Source organism: Diadema antillarum, unplaced genomic scaffold, assembly GCF_040938485.1.
Source record: "Diadema antillarum isolate AM-2024a unplaced genomic scaffold, OU_Dant_1.0 scf00000107, whole genome shotgun sequence".
In the NCBI taxonomy this organism is placed as follows: domain Eukaryota; kingdom Metazoa; phylum Echinodermata; class Echinoidea; order Diadematoida; family Diadematidae; genus Diadema; species Diadema antillarum.
In genome coordinates, this window is record NW_027270996.1 from 3162509 (window position 1) to 3183262 (window position 20754).

General features: G+C 40.5%; 1 protein-coding gene across 1 annotated transcript in view; it reads right to left on the minus strand.

Annotated features, from left to right (window-relative positions):
- Window positions 1-20754, minus strand: part of LOC139719207 (cilia- and flagella-associated protein 46-like) — a 77452-nt gene that overhangs the window by 18783 nt on the left and 37915 nt on the right. The window contains exons 28-50 of the mRNA XM_071630636.1: window positions 18715-18785; window positions 18083-18158; window positions 17380-17487; window positions 16405-16567; window positions 15478-15606; window positions 14717-14949; window positions 13965-14192; window positions 13116-13181; window positions 12457-12605; window positions 11674-11772; window positions 11017-11158; window positions 10324-10422; window positions 9362-9526; window positions 8673-8875; window positions 7814-7993; window positions 7083-7218; window positions 5108-5254; window positions 4504-4574; window positions 3923-4001; window positions 3196-3282; window positions 2264-2437; window positions 1609-1698; window positions 678-950 (exon numbers count right to left, since the gene is read on the minus strand). Of these exons, the coding sequence (XP_071486737.1) occupies window positions 678-950; window positions 1609-1698; window positions 2264-2437; window positions 3196-3282; window positions 3923-4001; window positions 4504-4574; window positions 5108-5254; window positions 7083-7218; window positions 7814-7993; window positions 8673-8875; window positions 9362-9526; window positions 10324-10422; window positions 11017-11158; window positions 11674-11772; window positions 12457-12605; window positions 13116-13181; window positions 13965-14192; window positions 14717-14949; window positions 15478-15606; window positions 16405-16567; window positions 17380-17487; window positions 18083-18158; window positions 18715-18785 (3168 nt within the window). The remainder of the gene's footprint in view (window positions 1-677; window positions 951-1608; window positions 1699-2263; window positions 2438-3195; window positions 3283-3922; window positions 4002-4503; window positions 4575-5107; window positions 5255-7082; window positions 7219-7813; window positions 7994-8672; window positions 8876-9361; window positions 9527-10323; window positions 10423-11016; window positions 11159-11673; window positions 11773-12456; window positions 12606-13115; window positions 13182-13964; window positions 14193-14716; window positions 14950-15477; window positions 15607-16404; window positions 16568-17379; window positions 17488-18082; window positions 18159-18714; window positions 18786-20754) is intronic.

The following is a 20754-nucleotide window of genomic DNA, read 5'->3' on the forward strand; positions in this document are numbered from 1 at the left end:
TGTGCAGCCTTTGAGTACAAGATCAACATAACATAGTACCAAGGTTACATCAACATCTATAGGTATGACATTTTACGAAATCATGACCACATCCTGGAACATATATTTTTTTAAAGAAAAAAAAAGCATATTGGGTGTGTGAGTGTGTGTGTGTGTGGGGGGGGGGGGGGGGGGGGGGTGTGGGGACAGGAGGAGGGAACGAATTCCAGAACAGAATAGCACAGTTGTGACTCAAGTACCGAACTGTGACAATCACCCCTGACAAGTGTCCTAGTATATTTATTTCAAGTTGGTCTTCATGGAAATGATAAAATGCACAACATGTCATGAAAAAGCTTGAACGAAAAAATGCAAGACATTGAAACAATGTAACATCATCTTTTTATTAGAGAATGATTCTTGTTATCGTATGTGTCCCATATATCCACATCTGTGTGAGAACCTTTTCTCGTGCATGCATACACAATTTCTCTATTCATGGACGACCCATCAAATTCAACAGCAGCTGAATAGCTTTGAGAGCAATTGTTGTAATGACATGAAATGCCTGGGAGTGATCCTTTCATACAAATGAAGAGGAATCTCTGGCATTCCAGGGGTCACTCGAGAGACAAATGGTTTCTGTAGTCTGTAGGTGGGGGGGGGGGGGGGGGGGGGGGGGAGGTGGTTCCACCCACCTCAGACTCGGCGTCAAGGGTGCCCACGGCAGTCTTCATGATGGTGCCGACGCCCTGGTTGCTGGTGGTGTCCCCGGCCAGGATCTGGTGCCTCTGGTGGAGGAGGTTGGCCTGGCGGGAGGTGGTGGGGTCGATCTGGGCCCGGGACAGGGTGTCCTCCAGGGCCACAGAGGCCTGGCAGCTCTGGTAGAGGGCTAGGTACTGGGAGGCCATGCCCTGGTCGTACTGACCGCACGCCTCGATGATGTCCATGGAGGCTGACCGTACAATTTCCTGATGCACAAAGCAAATGCAATACCTCATATTATTGCATTCTTACCCATTTCTTAAAGTCAACATTATTTTAAAACAACATTAACAATTTCCTTAACATTAAGTCATTATAAGTTTTAAAAAAAAGTTCCTTATCAAATTCTATACAAATTCTTATGAATGACAAAATATATATACATATATATATATATATATACATTTTTATTTTTTTTTCTAATGGCAAATTAACATGGCATGGAATACAAATTTATGGTTGTATAATTTTCAATACCTTGCTTCTTACCCTATTTTTGATTATTAATAAGTTTTTGGATATATCAATATTGTTTAGACTGTCATTTACAAGGCTGCTAACCTCGGTGATCAAAATGCAAAACATACTGATGCCTATTTAAAGAAATCACATTTTAAAGGTAAAAAGTATTCTTATTTTTTTTGATAAGGGAAAACTGCACACATTAAACATGCTAGCTCAAATTTTCATGAAATGTATTTTCTTTTTCTTCATACACAAAGCAAAGCAAAACAAACATTGTATGTTTTCACTTATGGTCTAAGTAAAGCATACTCATACTAAGAATCATTAAAAAAAAGTATATATTTCTCGGTACAGCAGCTCAGTATTTTGTTGATATTCCTGAAATCTTCTCATACGTACCTTCAACCCAGCCTGCAGGGCTAGCTGCACACTCTGAGCCAAGACCTCTGTGGCCTGGCTCAAATACAGCTCTGATGCCGTCTGCTCAGTCTGTAGGAAGGAGAGGTCAAAGTTCAGTCATCTTAGCTTGCAATCATAGAAGTAGTACAGTGGCACAAGCAAAAAATAATGATAATGATAAATGGTTGGGCCTTGCAGGCACCAAAATGATTTAGACCGATAGCATACATATAATATAAAGGTTTATAAGATACAGAGAAAACCTAGCACCATTCATAGGCTCATAATGAGTGTGGTGAGTTTCATAAATAGTTCTTTTTTCTTTCTTTTTTTAAATCAATGGCTCTTGTTCAACATAAAGCCAGCACTAAACTGTAAATACTTGTGGCTAAGAAAGGTGGATAGAGTAGGACCAATGCCTGAAAAAAAAGTCAGGGCACTTGCTACCGTGACAACACTGTCTATGGTGATGACGACATGGCCACTGCAGCTACCACTACTGGAAATAGACAAATGAAGATGACAATGATAATGACAGAGATGATCTGCACGGGGGCATTTGTCATGATAATCACAAATTTAGGCTGTAATGACGGCAGCAATTGTCGGATCTTGGCAATGACTGTCAACTAGCTTTTTTTTTTTTTTTACTCACTCTGTACTGGTTGACCATCTTCTGGATGCTCTCAGCCTGTCTGATTTCTTGAGGGGATGGCTCCTCCTCCTTCTTCTCTGCCTCGGGCGGAGCCTCAGCCTCCTCCTCCCCATCTGCAGGGGGAGGCGGGGCGGCAGTCTTGTTGGCGGTCCCCGTCGTGGCAGACACCAGGTTCTAGGGCAGACAGGGTTGGTTTAAGTAGTTTATTTCTGTACACAATGTACTCGACTGGTGATCACGACACTGAAAATTGATGGTGTGTCTGATTCACATAACACCACTGATGCATATAACATCACTGATAAGTACAAAGAAAAGAGGGATACAATTATAAGTCAATGGAAATTTTGTTTGAGACTTGCATAATCATCATTTCATTCTAGTATAATGTAAATAATATATTCAAATGGGATTGTGTTGTACATTCTATACAGTCACTCTTTGTCATATATGTGAGGGACAATTTCATAACATGAACATGATGTCATTCAGCTGAAGTGACTAGCAAAACACAGTAATATTATGAACTGGGATCATCACACTGTGAGAATGTGAGAAAAAAAAAAAGAACACAAATATCTTGAATATGTTGCAAATCTGCATTTGTTGGTCTTATCCATATATTCCTGATTCACTCTTTTGCTAGTGACCTAGAAATTCTTCATTGCTTTCTCTTTGTGACCTAAAATGATGTTTTTAAACCACATGCTGAAGAAAACTGGAAAGAGTAGTTTTCTTAACTGGGAACAAAGATCCCGTGAAAAGAGAATGACAGATAACTAAACATATCAATTCTGAAACTCTAGAAACATACTTCCAAGATAAGGGGTATTACTAAATGGACCAGTAGAGTTGGAGATGCCATATTACAGTTCTGAGACACCACAGAGTTAGGCAACACCACATAGTTAGTCAACTTTGAGTGAACTCACCATGAACTGGACATCCCACTGATTGGGTGCGCTGGGGCCTCTTTGAATACCCAGCATTCTCAGACATCGCCCAAGGTTGTACAAGGCCTGATGGAATCATCACAAGCACGTCAAGAAGAGTTACACCAAAAATCTCAGCACTGGTCTCTTGCACTTGAAATAAACTTGCTCAAACTACACCTACACGGATTAATTTGGAGATGGTGGTCTCTTACTCTCTGAATTAATTACTTTGCTTTTCCTAGATACAAATGTAGGTGATGAATCTGTGTGTTTAATGACATATGCCTCTCAAAGCCTAATAATGATTGTATTTGTTCTCTTGCTAACTTCATTTGTAATTTGATGCGCTGCGTTCTACTCTAGAAAACTTCCATCGACAAGTGTATCAAAGAGCAAACTCCTCCCATGACATGACAGAATGATATACGATTTTCTAATTAGCACACTCTGGCAATCATTTAAGCGTATCATTCGTGACTAGCTGCTATGAATCAGGGGACTGTTGGCCTAGCTGCCATAATCGGCGTCCTCTTCGAGTGAATAGACTAACAGAAATAATAGACCAATTGAAAGTAAAAATGTAATTGCAAACTGCATGTCCTTGGGCCTACATGACACTGCTGGGTCAAATGGCACAAAGAGATTGAAGTCTTTCCTTTTTTCAATCTTATAAATTCACAGAATTAAATCAGTCTGTACTAGGCCTACTGTTTCCGAGACTGACCTTTGCCCTTAGGGTGGTGATGGAATCAGCGAGGGTCAAGGCACTGGTCAGCTGACTCAGGGCCTGGGACGCCATGGTGCTGTGGTCACAACATAACAAACATTGGAAAAGAAAAGTGGCTATGAATGATGAGAGCTCAATATGCCTGCACAAGCTTACACTTAGTGGATGATGTCAGCGGAGAATAACGCCTCACAGGACCCACTGGTTTCACAGTTTGATCATTTCATCATCTATTCAGTTCAGCCTACTCACAGAATTTGCTTTAAATTCATATATCATACTTATAATCCATTACTCTACACGATAGAAAAAGATCATATCAAACATAATATAATATCAAACTTTAAACATATCAAGACATTGAAAATAGTTTCAAATATTTGATGGTATTGTCATGGGCATGAATCATTTTCACTCTGATAAAAATCTATGATGTGATTATACATCAGCGTGCCACAAGTACAAACATTTTACGGTCATTCTGAGGTTGCAATTCCATCAACAGCATTACTTGAACTGGAAGAGTGATGGAGATATTTACTGTGCACAAAACAAGAGAAAAAGACAAGTTTTTTTACCTTGTAAGGTCTTTCCAGTCCCGAGCAACATCAGTCATGACTGGCGTGGCAGCGATGAATTCTTCTACCAGCTGTGGGGACATTTGTGAGACAAACAGAGGTTACTTAATTTCCACAATCATGTAGCATGACTATTCACATTCATATAAGCCTCTAAAATAGTTTTGGACTGCAGCAGAGATGACCATGTTATCAAAAAAACTATATTAAAATGACAAAAAACAAACAAACAAACAAACAAAACAAGAACTGTATAGTGAAAGGATTTTGCATGAATGCATGATAACTGATGTGCATTGTGGGGGGGGGGGGAAATACAAAAAAAAAAAAAAAATCAGTAATTCAACGTATCTAGACTTACTTCATGATCAAAATCCCCACGTACTGTGAATCTGCCTCTATAGAATCATCATGGCTGAACTGGCTAAATTTTGCAATTCATAGTGAGGGGAAAATAGGGTTAAGGTTACACATACAAATCATGAACAGGCACAAGGAAATCTTTCAGGCTACACGTCCTGTTAGTATGAAAAAAAAAAACAGAATTGGAGACTACAAGCCATCCTAGTGTTCAACCTTGTCTTAAACTGTAAGGCTTCCTAACCTTTTCCAATGAGCTCTTCCTTGATTCGGCCACTTTGTAGACCCGGTTCTCCTCCGTGAAGATGGCCAACATGTCGATGAGGAGTTCACTCAGGGTCAGCTTGGCTGCACACGCCTCCCGCTGCACCGGCAGACTCACGTTTCTCATCTGGCATGAAATGTTAGACATGCTAATATGTAACGTTATAGTTAACTAACTTGAAAGACTCTAAACTCCCATCATTGTGGTGCACACACAATATTTCATATAACTCAATCAAGTCAAAGAAACCTGATCAATGGAAACAAAGTTTGTATGATACATGAACATTGCTGCATGAGATAGGTATACTGTATATGAACCATATTATGCTATTTCGTATAGAGCAGAGGGTGGAATAGGGTATTCACAGGAAAATGTACATTTTTGTCACACTGTTTCGCTGTGTGCCCTGAGTAATGATATTGAATGCTTAATGATCTTAAACGATGATTTTGATAATGATACTGATAACAGTCATGATGATAATGTTCATAATTGTAGCATCAACTATTAGAGAAAATTTTTATATACAGCTCTGTGTATCAAGAGTGAAAAATTATTTACACACAGCATAAGAAAAACCATAAAAGGAAAAAGCATGAATCTACACCAAAGCAAGAACAAATATGCCCTCAGGCAGATCTTTTAACAGATTACATTGTTAATCTTATTGGAATACTCTAATTCCACATTTGAATCATTCTTCCTTCTCATCAAATTGATGGAGTAAGCTGTTTAATTTTACTGAGCCACAGAGCACAGCAGGAATTAGACAACATTAACTGTTACTTTTTTTTTATTCATAATTCTAACACTACAACATCCTATTGATTTCTGAATATCTTCCTAGTGCAAATCTTTATGGTTGCCAAGCCAAACACAGCAGCATAAATCAATCTTTTAGAGGGCTCTTTGTCTATATGTGTGACATTTATTTCCCAGGAAAAGCAGATCAAAGTTTGATAAACACATCGGCCCAAATTCACAAAGGTAGTACATGTATAAATCAAATCTACCGTTATAAATTTAGCACACAAACTAAATCCATTGTAAAATAGGAGTACCCTTCACATGCACGTGTCAGTGTGCATTCATTACTGGATGTCTGCCAGCATCGCGATCTGTTACGCATATTCCCACATACAAAGTTTGCATAATCCATACACTAAGGCCAAAAAAAAAAAATTGTTGCATTGGCGTAACCCGCCCGACCCTAAAAATTCCGCCGACCCCATGTTTTTTTATTATTTTTTTTTGCTATCGATATCAAATATCTTGTTGATTGCGATCGCGATCGCACAAACCCGGAAGTGGAAACGGCTCTGGGGATATCGGATGTACGAGGGAGAGATCTAGCGCCTCGCATAAGCCTTCCTTGATCAGTACGTCATCTGTTTCCAACACGGACACGTACTCTAACAAGATTTATTCAGTGTATACGTAGCATTCAGACTGCGATGTATTGTGCACAGTTTTGCCATAGGTTTCTTGTGTGGAGAACTTACACGAATCTGTATATGTGGGACTGTAATAGAGATCGCCGTGTGCGATGAAAAGATCGTACATATGGGTCAATTTGCATCTATCTTATCTAAGTCAAAATAGTAAAATATGAAGTGAAAACATTCAGGATAGGGATTTCAACATCTTTAAATTCTGTGAAGGGGTATAATTCCAGTAATATCGGCCTCATAAATGATTTGTAGAATAGATGAACACAGCACATTCGGTGCAGCAGTTGTAACTGTTTACTGAGCTGAGCACGAGTTTTACACGTAAAATGCAGCTAGCAAAAAAAAAAAAAAAAAAAAAAAAAAAAAAATCCGCCTGACCGACCCTATTTGAAAATCTCATGTTACGCCAATGCAACAATTTTTTTTTTTGGCCTAAATCTAAAACATCTTTGTGAATTCGGGTCAGTGTGTGTGTGTGTGTGTGTGTATGTGAGACTTACGTCTGGGACTGAGAAGAGAGTGAGGGTGTGCATGAGGAGTTCATCAGCAGTGACGACCACTTTCTTCATGAGGGTGAAGGCTTCAAGCAGGAACTTGTGCTGGAGCTCCTTGTCATGACTGTCGCAGGCAAACAGCCTGGTGGAGTGGTGGGGGGTAGAGATGAAAGGATTGTAATGATTAACCCTTTACAAACTGAACATGACACTTGACTACAATGCATTGCAGGTAGACAGCCTGGCAGAAGGCAGAAGTAAAGATGACAGGATTGTAACAGTTAACCCTTTACAAACTGAACATGACACTTGATTACAATGCGTTGCGGGTAAACAGCCTGGCAGAAGGCAGAAGTAAAGATGACAGGATTGTGACGGTTAACCCTTTACGAGCTAAATACACTTGACTGTAACTTGTCATGCTTATATATCATGCTAAAATATGTGTATCAATATATTAGTTTGTCTTACTGGTAACCTTTTTATCTATCTAGTGTGTATTATGTAAGTTATGTATTTGTTACATTCAGTCACTGATCTTTTCAGCTGTAATACTTCTGATCAGTGAGCATAAGTTTGGAAAGCACAAACTTGATAAATGAATAAAATAAATTCAAACTATATGCCATTGGACAGCTTACGCCGTGAAAAATCTAAAAAACATCATATTAGTCAGAAAACTGTTGTGTGTTTCAAACTTATCAGGCTTTAAATAAAGATGGGAAGTAGGCCTATACCTGAGGATGTTTGCATGCTGTTGCATAATCTGGACAGCCTCCCTCTGGTAGCCGGCTTGGCTCATCTCCTGGGCGCTGTGCTCAAACTTCTGGCAGGCAGTCTGCAGCTCCCGGTGGGCCTTGGGCTGCATGGTGTCTCTCGTCTCGTGCAGGACCTGGTTCACCTGGATGCTGGCATACCTGGGCAGGGGGAGGGAGTATACCAGAAACAATAACATATCTTTGACCTTGTCTCAAGCCTATAATAACAATTATTCCTCTTTAATACTGTGACAGCCTTCCAGTTATTTATGGCATGTGCCATCAGAGAAATATATCTCTCTTTATGCTGACAAATAGTGTCTCACGACTGTAAATTAGAAGCAAGAAAGACCCCTAGATAAATCATCATTTTTCATTTGTCTGTTTAACCCTGAGACTTGCTTAATGCTGTCTTTTTGACGGCTGAGAAAACTACATGGAAAGATGGATTTGTTCAGTGATGTAAAATGCCAGTATATACATGTCCAAATAAAGAGAGATCGCACCTTCAGCTGATGGCCATGATGTTTATTTTCCTCTCAGTCAAACATCATGCACATTCACTGGAAATTCAGATATTTGTAAGTAGCAAACCTTGTCGTGTTCAAATCTAATCGTGATACATAATGCCAAGGTAATGTTTGCTACATGATATCTAATAATTCCATGGTACGTTGTAGCTGCAAATTTTCTTCTGAAGAGTATTTTTGATCAACAAATCATGCTTTATGTCAGTTTCTAATCAGAGAATCTGTAGATAGTCAAGTTTCATGATAGTGCAAAACTTCTATGACAAAAGCAATATGAAAATCTTCTGTAAGAGGATCTCTGAACTCACTTTGCCTCTAGGGTGGCCTTGATGTAAGAGATCAGTCCAGCCTTGTTGGGCCTCTGCTCAGTCAGAGCGCTGAACATCGAGAGGGATTTCATGAGGAGCGCCCTTGCCTTGTTGTTGCGCTCCCTGTCCTCAATGTCTCCCAGGTAGGCCTCCACCATCAGCAGGGTGGTGTCCAGCCAGAACATCTCATCTGTCTCTAAGGTCTGTCAGTGGTACAAATCAAAAGGGGAGTCACTCACATGCAAACATGATAACACAGCAACACAGAACTCAATGTGTGGTAACCATGTGCAACTAGCAGTGAGACAACTAGCACAATAATGCAATTTGCAGTCGACTTGAGGTTACCGTATGTTTTGAAAACTGGCCATTTGCAAGCAAAACAGCCATAGCTTTGTCATAACTTGACATGACAGTGAAGCTATGCAATTTTCGGTACGACTATACTGTACTGCATTTCTATTACAGATGTTTTATAACAAGTTACATGGCTTTGAACAACAAGATGTTTTCTAAAAGTGCTGTCATACATTGCAGTCTCAAAATAGTGTAGCACACGAGGGGTTACACCATAGCGCACAAAGAGTTCAAGAGCAGTACTTTTGCTGCCCCAGGGTGCTGCACTTGCGGCCGGCCGAGGCCAAGGCTGATCTCGGACGAGTCCAGACGGTCATGTCACACTCACTGACCTGAGCCTCCTTGAGCAGGTTGATGGCCTGGCCAAAGTTGGCCTCATCCGAAATGGCCAGATGGGCCAGGTTTAGCAGGATGTGGGCCTGGGTCCAGGTGTCCTCAAAGGCCTGGGCTGACAAGTAGGCCTCATTCAGGAGTTCACGGGCCGACTGGTAGTAACCCTGTAAGGGAAGGTACGATATGGACCTCAATCCCGATAGTGGAATGGGATTTGTAATTTGAAGGGTACAGAGTACTACAAATATTCCACAGTCCAGTATATGCCATGAATCTCATAAGCAGGGATGCCAACCTTGTTAAAAGCATTGCAGCATTCTGACAGGTAAAAGACTAATTCTTTATGGAAAAATTGTGTTTTTACCTTTTTCTGCAAAAGACATGTGTAGTAATACAATTTTGGAAAAACAGCATTTTCCCAAGATACTTGCAGTATTTTTGGCAGACAATATATAAAACAAAATACTGCCACAAATAACTAACAGCTGGCATCTCTGCACAAGGTATAATTTATTGCAAATAGGAACTTGGGAGAAAATTTTTGCTATATGCAAAACTTGCAATCAAGAACCATAGCAACAGGTTCGAGAAATAATCATCATCCCTTTTCACAAGGCCAGTAGAGAATTCCTACTCGGAGGCAATGTACATTGCATTTGTGTTACGAGAGGTAAGGTTTTGGCATGTAACTAATTTTCCCAAAATCAGTTGCCTCATAAAATTCATAAGAAACAAAACTGCTGCTAAATATATGGTGTATACAGTTCATGGTAGCACGACAGTACAAACTGCATGTGTTTGGTAGAACATGATGCTCACAATCTTAACCACTTGATGATCTCATCATATCATAGAACATATGATCAATGAACATATACTGTTAATAGTAGATTCCAGCCGTATAAAGTGATTGAGGTACCATGAGAGGAATCAATTAAAAAGTAAAGAATGGCCATCAAACCTGTTTGATGAGGATTTCTGCTTGTTGAGTCCATGCCTGCCTGAAGGTCAACGCACTTAGAGACTTTCTGAATCCCTTCACAGCCTCAACAATGTCAGTCTGCAAGTAATTAAGGTGAAATTAAGTGAAAGTAAAGGCTTGGTGTGTCCCAACATCTCACATAGCTGTTGTCAGACAGCCTAGAGGAAAAATGCTAAAGATGCTGTAATTATTCTGAGGACCACTACTAGATGAATATCAGAACATACTAGACAGTGAGGATACACTCTGAAGGTTTTCTCTGAGGTTGTGCATTGTGTATCATCCTGGTATAAAAAGAAATCCTGGGTCATTCACAGAGGAGGATGGATGCTCCATGGTCCGCCTCCCTTCTGGTCATGGATGGGGACGGATCATGGGTGTTGGATAGGTCAATGGCTCATGGCCTACACGTCTCCTCACAGGAAAATGGGGAAGTTGAGCAGAGGAAGGGGGGTGGGGGGAGAGGTGGAGGAGAGACTTTAGGAGTGCAATGTGACATAACCAACTACAGGGAGATGGGGAGGGGTGGGGGGTATGGCCCCGTAGCCTACTCTTGTTCTGGCCCAGTGTGGAAGGGGAAAGATTGAGGAGAAGGATTCTGTAAGGCCTACATGGGGGAGGGGAGGGGGGAGGGCTTGGGGGTGATCATACTGGCCCCCTTGGCCCACTTACCTTCTGGTCAGGAGGAATGAATGTCCTGACAGTCCTAGTCTTCTGCTGACCAGTCATGGCTCTCTTCATCTCCTCCAGCCGACTGGCCTCTCTCTTTACCTGGACTTGTCTCTCCCTCAGCTGGGCTATCTCATCACGGGACCTGGTGTAAGGGAAGGGTTAATGAAGTGTAGTTCAATATCCTGGTCATTTGACACTGAACACCTCATAACACTTACATTTTTGCTGAACACTTCATAACACTCTGTCGTTTATATTGGACACCTCATAATACACCATCCTTTACACTAAACACCTCATACTACTCCATCATTTACACAACACATAATTCTTGTCCATCTACACCAAGCAACTTAGAAGAGCTTTTGTCACTTCCTAAACAGGTTTAACTTTCATTTTTACTGAATGACATGTGTTTAGTCTTTTTCTTCTTCTTCTACTGTGGTGGGTTTGAAGTATTCCAGACACATTCTGCAAAGTTTTACACACAAGGTATTGCACCACAAAAATTAAATGTTTTACACCATGTACAGTGGAAAGTCTCTGTTTAAGCAGAGTCACACTAAGGCAAAATGTTTTACAAATGCACCGAGGACAAGGAGAAGAATTATGCAGTAGGATTCTCTTTGCCTCCCTCAAACTGAAATTCATCCTTACTTTGCCTGCTCGTCCTGACTGAGGGCTGTGGGTCCCACAACTGCTTCGTGGAATTTTGCTGCAGTAGGAAGATTCATCTCCCAACAAACCTCAGCAGCACTGGAAGGTAATGGATAAAACATTGAGACAGTTAAGCATATTTAAAATGACCCCATACACTATGGAGATCTAGAACATGATTTAGAATGGACTGAAAGTCTTAACACACTGATGCTTTCATACGGGGTAGCAATAGTATAAGAACTGACTCTTGCATTGATGAGCTCAATTTATATCACTCAACGACAGTTGTATCTACAAACATGACTATTCTGATTATTATTTCTGAACAGGAAAGAGATGTCATCATGGAAAATACAGAGGTAACAGAAGGAAGTAAGAGGGGGATGACCTGAAAATTATAGCAAAAAAAAAAAAAAAAACAAGTTGGGGAGAGAGAGCGATTGATTCTAAGTTGTATCCTGTCTTGTCTGATCTGTGACCTCAGTTACTGAATCCCTCCTTAAAAATCCTTCTAAAATCATTAACTAACTTCTTATCGAGGAGATCAGTTTTACAAGAAAGAAGGCAGGGACTGAATGACCAAAAGAGATGAAAGTGAGCACATTGTGCAGGGGAAAAAAAAATGGTTTGCAGAGAGAAAATCATTAGCCCCATGATCGAAGTGCAACATGGTTGATCTGGGTACATGCATGGTCACGACTATGATTTTGCCATAGAGATTTCGGAGTGCGACACATGCTATGGTGACACTCTGTAAAGCACCACTGCAGCAGGCCTTACATGAGGCGATAGGTCTTGGCACAGGTCTCGGACAAGACCAGGTCCCGGGCAACGACCTCCGCCATGTTGAGGGCCGGGAAGACCAGGTGGTTGTAGTTTGCCGCTCGTAGCTCCGCCACCAGGGTCTCAAGGTAATACAGGGTAAGAGTCTGGCAAAAGAAAGCGATGCAGTGCATCAAGCCTATGCAAGTCTACAGTTAATTTCATACACACATAGCAAGTAACTGGGGTTATCAATTGGTATGATGCTGATTTACAAATCTGAAATACAATATCTAGTCATTCGCTGCCACTTTGACAATCTCTTCATTAATATGCATCTGAGAGAAAGACGTACTTACATGTCATGACAGAAATGTAAATATGATTTGGAATCACTTTTGTAATAAGCATACATCGCAATCATTCAACAAGTTGCTTGTGCCCTAAGATTGGGACAGTGCAAATCCCAGTGCTAAGATTTGTAAGTCTGCAAAGTATCAGTGAGAGACAATTGTGTATGGAGAAACAAGCACTGACATCACTCAAAATTTGAGTTAACTGAATGGAAGCAAACATCAACAGAATTGACTAATGAACTCCAGCCAGAAAAGGGATCTTAGTCCATGGCCTATTAGAACCAAGACAAAAACAGTTTAGGTGATGGAGTAAATACATACGGGTTTGGTGATGCTCTCCTTGTTGATACTTTCACCAGATGGGTCGTGCTTGAAGGCTTCCCTGATCTGTGTCAAAAGAAAAAGGAATCAAAATCATGATTAAAATAGAGATCCTGCAGATCACCTGACGATGAGGACCTATATTGTCAATGTGTGGTGGCCAATATCATACTAAAATGTTCATGTGTTTTCTCCAAAAAACAAACAAACAAACAAACAAACAAACAAATAAATAAACAACAAGTGAATTGCATATACAAATGTACTTTACATCTTTGCACACAGTTGTGAAACTACCAGTCTATTCTCCTGTCTATTTTGTGTGGGATGAAACGTTGAATTTTGCATGGTGATTTGCACCAAACTGACCAAATGAAAGCTCTATCAAATCGCAACTTCTGGAACAATTGGGGCTTGTTCTGTATTCAGCTGGATGTGTTACTGAAAGCCCGATGCCATGATTTATATGTGTATGACACACTTTTATTATTTTCCCCTCAGTAAGTCAAGTCTACTGTAGGAACACTGAGCATAGTGGATGAGGCTCTGAAATCTTTAAACAGAAGTCCTGGCTTCGCATCCTCAGACAAGATGTTTTCCCAACAATGTCCCTCTTGACCCGAGTGTTTAAACTAAAGGTAACCTTTACAATGCTAGGGTTACCGATAGAAGCAGGGCATTTTCTGGAAGGACAGTGTCAGTACTTGAAAGGGTCATACTGGCTGGATGGAATGACACTGTGTTTAACCCCGTTGAGGACGGGCCGATTTTGCTACAACATGCATTTCCCATAGACACTTGCCCAAGTATACTCTGGACTTGCCCTCAACAGGTTAACATCATCCTTACCTCCTCTGGCACGTCATAGCCAGCCCAGTCCTCTGGGGAGGATGGCACGGCATCGATGGGTCCTTTCCTCTTGGGCTTCTCCTTGGCCGGCTCTGCCTCCTTTCCCCCCTTGCCCTTGTCGGCTCCGCCCTTCTTGCCCTTGGCTGACCCCTTGCCCGGCGCCTGGTCAGTGGCCGCAGCAGCCTTGGCCAGCTCCTTGGCGACGTGGCCAGCAGAGCTGATGGACACCTGTCCAAAGTGATTGATGGCAAAAAAAGATGAATGATGAACTGCTCTATCACATATGAATACACAATTGATTGTTACTATCATATACAAGAAACAATTAACAGACTGGCTAAGACAGCAATCTCTTTCACTATGGTATATTTTGTGTATATGGTGTAATTTTGTTATTATTATATTCATACCTTCACAATTTGGATGAATGATCATCTTCTTCATCATCATCATTATATTATTATCATCATCATCGCCATCAGCAGCAGCATTGTCGCCATCGCCATCTTCATTACCTTCATCACCATCATCATCAACACCATTATCATCACCATCACCACCATCACCATCAATACTATCATCATCATCATCATCATCATCATCATCACCACTATCACCATCATCATCATCACCACCACCACCACCATCATCATCATCATTATCACCATCATCACCATCACCACCATTATCATAAAAAAAAAATAGAAAATACCACCATAATGATAATAACATTGAACAGTGCTGCTCCTAACCTGCATGAGTCTGGTGAGGAAGCCCCAGGCTAGGAGACAGTAGTTGCGATGAGCCTCCGAGCCCCGCCCGGCGACCACAGCCAGCATGGTGTGGATGCGGACGAGATGCTCCAAGATCTTGGCACTGGTGATCTCCTCGGCGGTGAGGTCCAGGCTGGAGGCAGAGAGACCGATGATGGACTCCTTCTTGACAGGGATGTAGCGGGCGGCATCCATCCCATCACTCTCACTCTCTGCAGCATCAATGAAAGAATGGTTGTCAGCCTCACATTTCCATTCAAAATTCGTTTTCTTGGAAGTTATATGTCTATTAATCTTATTATACACATGAGGTTAACAACACTAGCCATTTTTCTGTGAAAGAAGTGAGAGAAAGAACACCAAGGCCCTGCTGCATAAAATTTGAAATCACACATAAGTCAGAAAATCAAACGTAAGGCTTTGAATACTCAATTCTGATGGGCTAATAAAATGTACCTGACTTACATTCTATTTTCTGACTCATGTTTTATTGGATCTTTTTATGCAACAGGACCCAGATCTGGGAAACTTCCCAAGATCAGATATTAGCAAAGTATGGATCTTCAATGACAGTTCAATATAAGATGTGGGATCCTGATAGTGTGAAAACTAGTGTTCTTTATAATGAACATGCATTGTGATTGATCAGTGTTCAATAAGAACATCCCATATAAAAGAAAAGAGCACATATTGCAGTGAAAATGAGGGATGCGTCTTTGAAACCCATTGGTATATCTGACCTTTTGCCTCTGCGGTTTTATTATCTGTCAGAGTGGGAGACTGGGGTAGGTTCTGTTGGTTCTCGCCACGGGTTGGGCTTCCCACCTTGGACGACCTTTTTCCTCGCTTCTTGCGACTCCTCTCTGATGCTGAACAAAAGCAACAACACACATCACGTGCTATATGATCAGAGAAGTAAGAGATTGAGTAGTCAGTCTACATCATTACCAGCATCAGGATTTTCTATCATACCTGTTGTGGTTTATCATTTAGAATGAGCGATGAGTCTGGACTTTCAATTTCCACCTGTGACACCAAAGTCATTCTGCAAGACATTCAAGGGGATGCCGTTACAAAAATGATTCAATTTGGAAAGCAAAAAAGTACATACTAGATTGACTAGAATAGAATCTAGCTTCTGAGGAAGTATTACTCACGATCCACAGGAAGTGAAGTCAAGAAAAAGCTATTTCACATCAGACTTTCAATACTTCTGGAACATAAAATTTCCAATTCTTCAATCAAATCACTTTACTATGCTGTTGTTTGTTTGTATGATTGTTCTTTTGTTTGTTTGTTTGTTTGTTTGTTTGTTTTTTTTTTGGGGGGGGGGGGAGCTTGAAAGTCTCGAACGCCATCAGGGTAGTGTTGTGATGAGTCACATACAAGTATGATAAAAGGATCAAGCAAAAAAGATGCCATTCAGAATGTATTACTGATTGCTAAGCTACCAGGTATCTTTGCATGAGAATCTAGACTGATTTTCATGCCTCCGCCACAAAGTGATGCCAGAGGCATCATGTCTCGTGTTGTTTTTTTCTTATTTTCATATTTACTATTTACTATCAACATAATTTAATTCTATTTCATTTATTCATTGTTTGTTGTCGTTGTTGTTTTTGTTGTTGTTGTTGTTGTTGGGGTTTTTTTGGGGGGGGAGGGCTCACTGGCACTCTTCTTGGCACTGCGAGTCCTGATCCTCATGCTGAGTAGGATGTCAACGGCCCATTCCAGCTGGTCCTGGCAGTCCTGTAGGGGGAACTCATTGAGGTACAGCCACTCAGCAAACTCCACCAGGTACTCCACTTTCTGCCAGTTTGTGGAAGAAGACTGAAACAAAAAAACAAACAAAAAAAAAACTTATATTGTATACTATATTCATCTTTTCATAGGGCATACAGAAATACACTAATTTATTTGCCCTTGGATGTTGGCCTAGTTTGGTGGTTGCTTGCATTTCTTACCAACTCAATTCAGAAAATATGCAAAGTATCTATGAGATGGCATATATAGATTGATGGCATTTTGCAATAGGAGCCGACATGATAGTATAGAGTTATGGTTGGCTCTGTAATTATTCTTATGCAATTGGTACAAAACATGAATAGGGGATGTTTGGGTAGATATTGAGTAGCGTATCAGTTGAAGAAAAAGTGCAAAAGATATGACTGTGATTTTACTTTAGGTGTATACAACATAATCAAAATGTGTACTTATCCTCACAAGATGACAAAATTAGACAGTGTTCTACATAAATCAAGTATGATCACAATAAGATATAGCAAATGTGCAACAATGAGGGTGGAGGGAAAGATGCACTCATGGAAGAAGTGATCACACATACCCACTAACATATGGGATACATAGGAGATGGCATGTTGAGTGAAATCCAATACATGATGTTTGGGCGGGAATAATACAGATTGAACAATTAAAAGTAGCATCCTCAAAACGGCCCCTTCTGGGTTATGCGAATGTCACTTCACAATGATTTTATTTGTCACTGGAATTATGTTATTGGCAGAGCATCAAGCCCCAGATGATACAATGTCACTGGATTGGTATAGAATTTTAGGAATGCTAAAAATGGCTGATGAACATTAGAGTAACAGGTGGCACGTGTGAAACCAGACACTTCTTACCCGCAATGCTTCTACAGCGTTCTGGTAGGCTGTGAGCTGCTCAAACTGGTCTTTGGAACACTTGGCCACTTTGTACCACATGAGGGCGACATAGTCCTCACTCTCATCCTACAAAAGGAATGTACAAAGAGGAACGTAGTCAGGCACACATGTGGGCTTCAGAGTTAGGAACTCACAAATTCATGGTGAGACTGAGAATTTATACAAGGAACACAATAATATACATATATGCACACTTGAGTAATAAATATCTCTGACAGCTAAACTACATCAGTGACATCAATAGATGAATCTTAGAAAAACAAACAAACATGAATAACTCAAAAAAAGAGAACACAAAAAGAACAGCAAAATCAATTAAAAAGTGTTTGATTAAAATGGGCCGGGTCCATATCACAGAAGACTTGAATATAATATATCATGATAATAAGTTTAAGACACACACACACCAAAAAAACCCCCTCATACCATGCAAACATCAGTGACTAAAGATGGGAGGAGGTGACATTTGTTATTTAGGCATTCGGACCCTTTGTAGTACAAGTCAAATATGAACAGCTACAGATTTTGACTAAACTGACAAATTGAATATTGGAAGTGTAAAGATTTTGACTGAGTAGGAGGAGAGCTGCCAGACCAGCCATCAAGGTGAAAGTTGAGTCTTTGATATAGCCATGTCGGGCAATGTAGAGTTTGCACTCACCCTAAACTTGGCGATGTCGACGTGGATGTCTCTTCCAAGTTGTGCCTTCACCATCAGCCGGTGCTTGAAAATCAGACTGTAAGGATAGGAACACATATGAAATATTCATCATGTTTTGATATTGCAAAGGAAGCACATGCCATTGACATCATGCAAGAGAAATGCTTGTCATTCGATTGTGATGAGTGATGAAGGCTGACAGGACAAACAGACTACTGAAATGACAACTGTAATGGTAAACATGTGCAATTGACATGAAAAATAATGACAAAAATAACAACATCAATAGCTAAAATCATCATCATCACTATCATAACAGTAAGAATTCACATGACTATTACACATGATATCTCAATTCCTTAGACTTTGAATTCCTATGCAAAACAAAATGGAAAGACTTATCCGAACCCAGTGTACAAAGAGACACATTAATTCCAATCCTTACCTAAGATTGATATGACTTAGCTCCTTAGTTTTACACACATCTCACTAGTATCATCACATTTGGAGAATAAATCTTGACAAAAGAAATCCAAAGACCCCTTTAACCATTTCTATGCCAGATGTCTGTGCTAATTGACAAAGAAAGCACAATAAGGGTTAATGGACTGGTACATAATGTAGTTACTCACAGTCTGTGTCTGGTGCGAGGCATATCATTCACAGCCTTGTCCATGGCGGCCAGAGCAGCCTCCCACTCTCCCTGCAGAAAGAACAAAGACATTCATGGACTTTATATCAAATATTTCATTGGGACATTTATCTTTAGATATAAGGCCAAGTAAAAAAAGAAAGTAGTTTCTCGTCCGGGTTTTTTGAGCAAGGCGATGAGGGAGGTCCTTACTATTTGATATCTTACTATTTTTTCGAGGATTGTCAAAATGAAAGTAATATGTGTTTCTTGTCCGGTAATTCTGAGAAAGGTAACGAGAGAGGGCTTTACTATTTTCTATATCCAATTTATGAAATGAAATATCACTCTGGTAGCTGTGTTATGAGAGACCAGGTCCCAAGTGTATGTCTTGCCTGCACTCTGTGCATTTTCAACCAAATAGATATAGGTCGCTATGTACCATACTTGAAATGAAACTTCATGAATGCAGAAATACATTTGCTTTTTCTTTCCACTACAGATGTCAAGGGAAAATGACCATCTTACTCTCTAAAAAAAATCGAGTGAACATTTTCACTCTAAAAAGAGTGAATACAAAAAAGAGTGAATTTCGAGTGAAATTGGAGTGAATTTTGAGTGAAAATGCTCATTTTCACTCATTTTGGAGTGACGTCAGGGATCACGCGAAGATTTTGGAGTGATACTGGTATTTAGTGTTGTAATGGCATTTCTGATACCAGTGTACTTGCAATTCTGATGTATTGTGCTATTAATTGAAACAGGTATAAAACATTCTATCAACAAATGTACGACTGAAATAAATTCCATGATATTCAAAACACTGCTTTATCATTGTGTTTGTGACTTTTTGTGTCCACACAGCTGGTATATTGTAGGCCTATCTGCATCTCTTCACAGTACAATTGTAGCACATTCAACTGGAAACTGGCTGGTACAATTGCAGATGGATGTCAAAATGATACTGATATGGCATTATAGCATTAAACATTTAAAGATGTTTCTTCGTATTCTAAAAAGACATTTGATAATCACTCATCATTTGGATGATGAATTGATTGTATCACACTACAGGTGATACGACTCACGGCCGTGTCCGTGAATTTACATCGTAAAGAAAAGTATCCCGCAGAAATACGAGACAAACCAGAATCCGTGGAAAAGTTATTTATTTTGTAGATACACCCATTTAATAATTCTACATTTGCTGGAAAAGCGCATTCATTTTCTCTTCAAAATAGAACAATACATCGCCGTCAGATGCAACGTTAACAGAGCAGTGTTTGAGCCTCTACACATTCGAATGTGTTCATGCGTGCGTGCAGCAGACAGCTGACAGACCAAGGGGGGTGGGGACCCTGGCAGCTAGCTACAGACACGCAAACTAGTATATATACGCGGCCGGCACGGCCACTGCACTGGCACCGACCTTCCGACACCGCACACACGTGCACATAGTCACAATGACATGAAAATGTAAACTCGATACAATCCTCACAAGCATTTGTACAGTACAATTCATCCCTTTAAAATATGAGAAACGGGGAAAAATACGAACAATGCGCGAAATATAAGTGGAATACTAGTATCAGCGATCGTTCGCAAAAGATGTTGCCGCTATCGCGTTCACGACATACCGAGTGCGCTGTAACAGCCCAGGCCCGCGCCCGCGCGCCCATCCAACTACAGTTCGACTGCTTTTGTGGGTCATTCCTTCTTGCCGAGCTCGCAGTGTGAAATGCATGCGTTATTACATACGCACTACGGAAGCTACAGCTGTACTCAGCTAAGATAGAGGACGCGTACACATCACGATTGGTAGGTAAATTGTCGATTTTGTGTTTTCGGCGGCCGAAAAAATAGTAAATATCAAAAAAAGTCGATGCGGCAACTGAAAATCGATGCGGGCGGAGAGCGGGCTTGGACGAGAATTATGAATTTCTTGGTATTTTCAGCGCCATTTTGAAAATTTTAATAGTAAATAGTAAAAAAATCGATGCGGCGGCCAAAATCGATGCGCGCGAGGACGAGAAACTGGTTT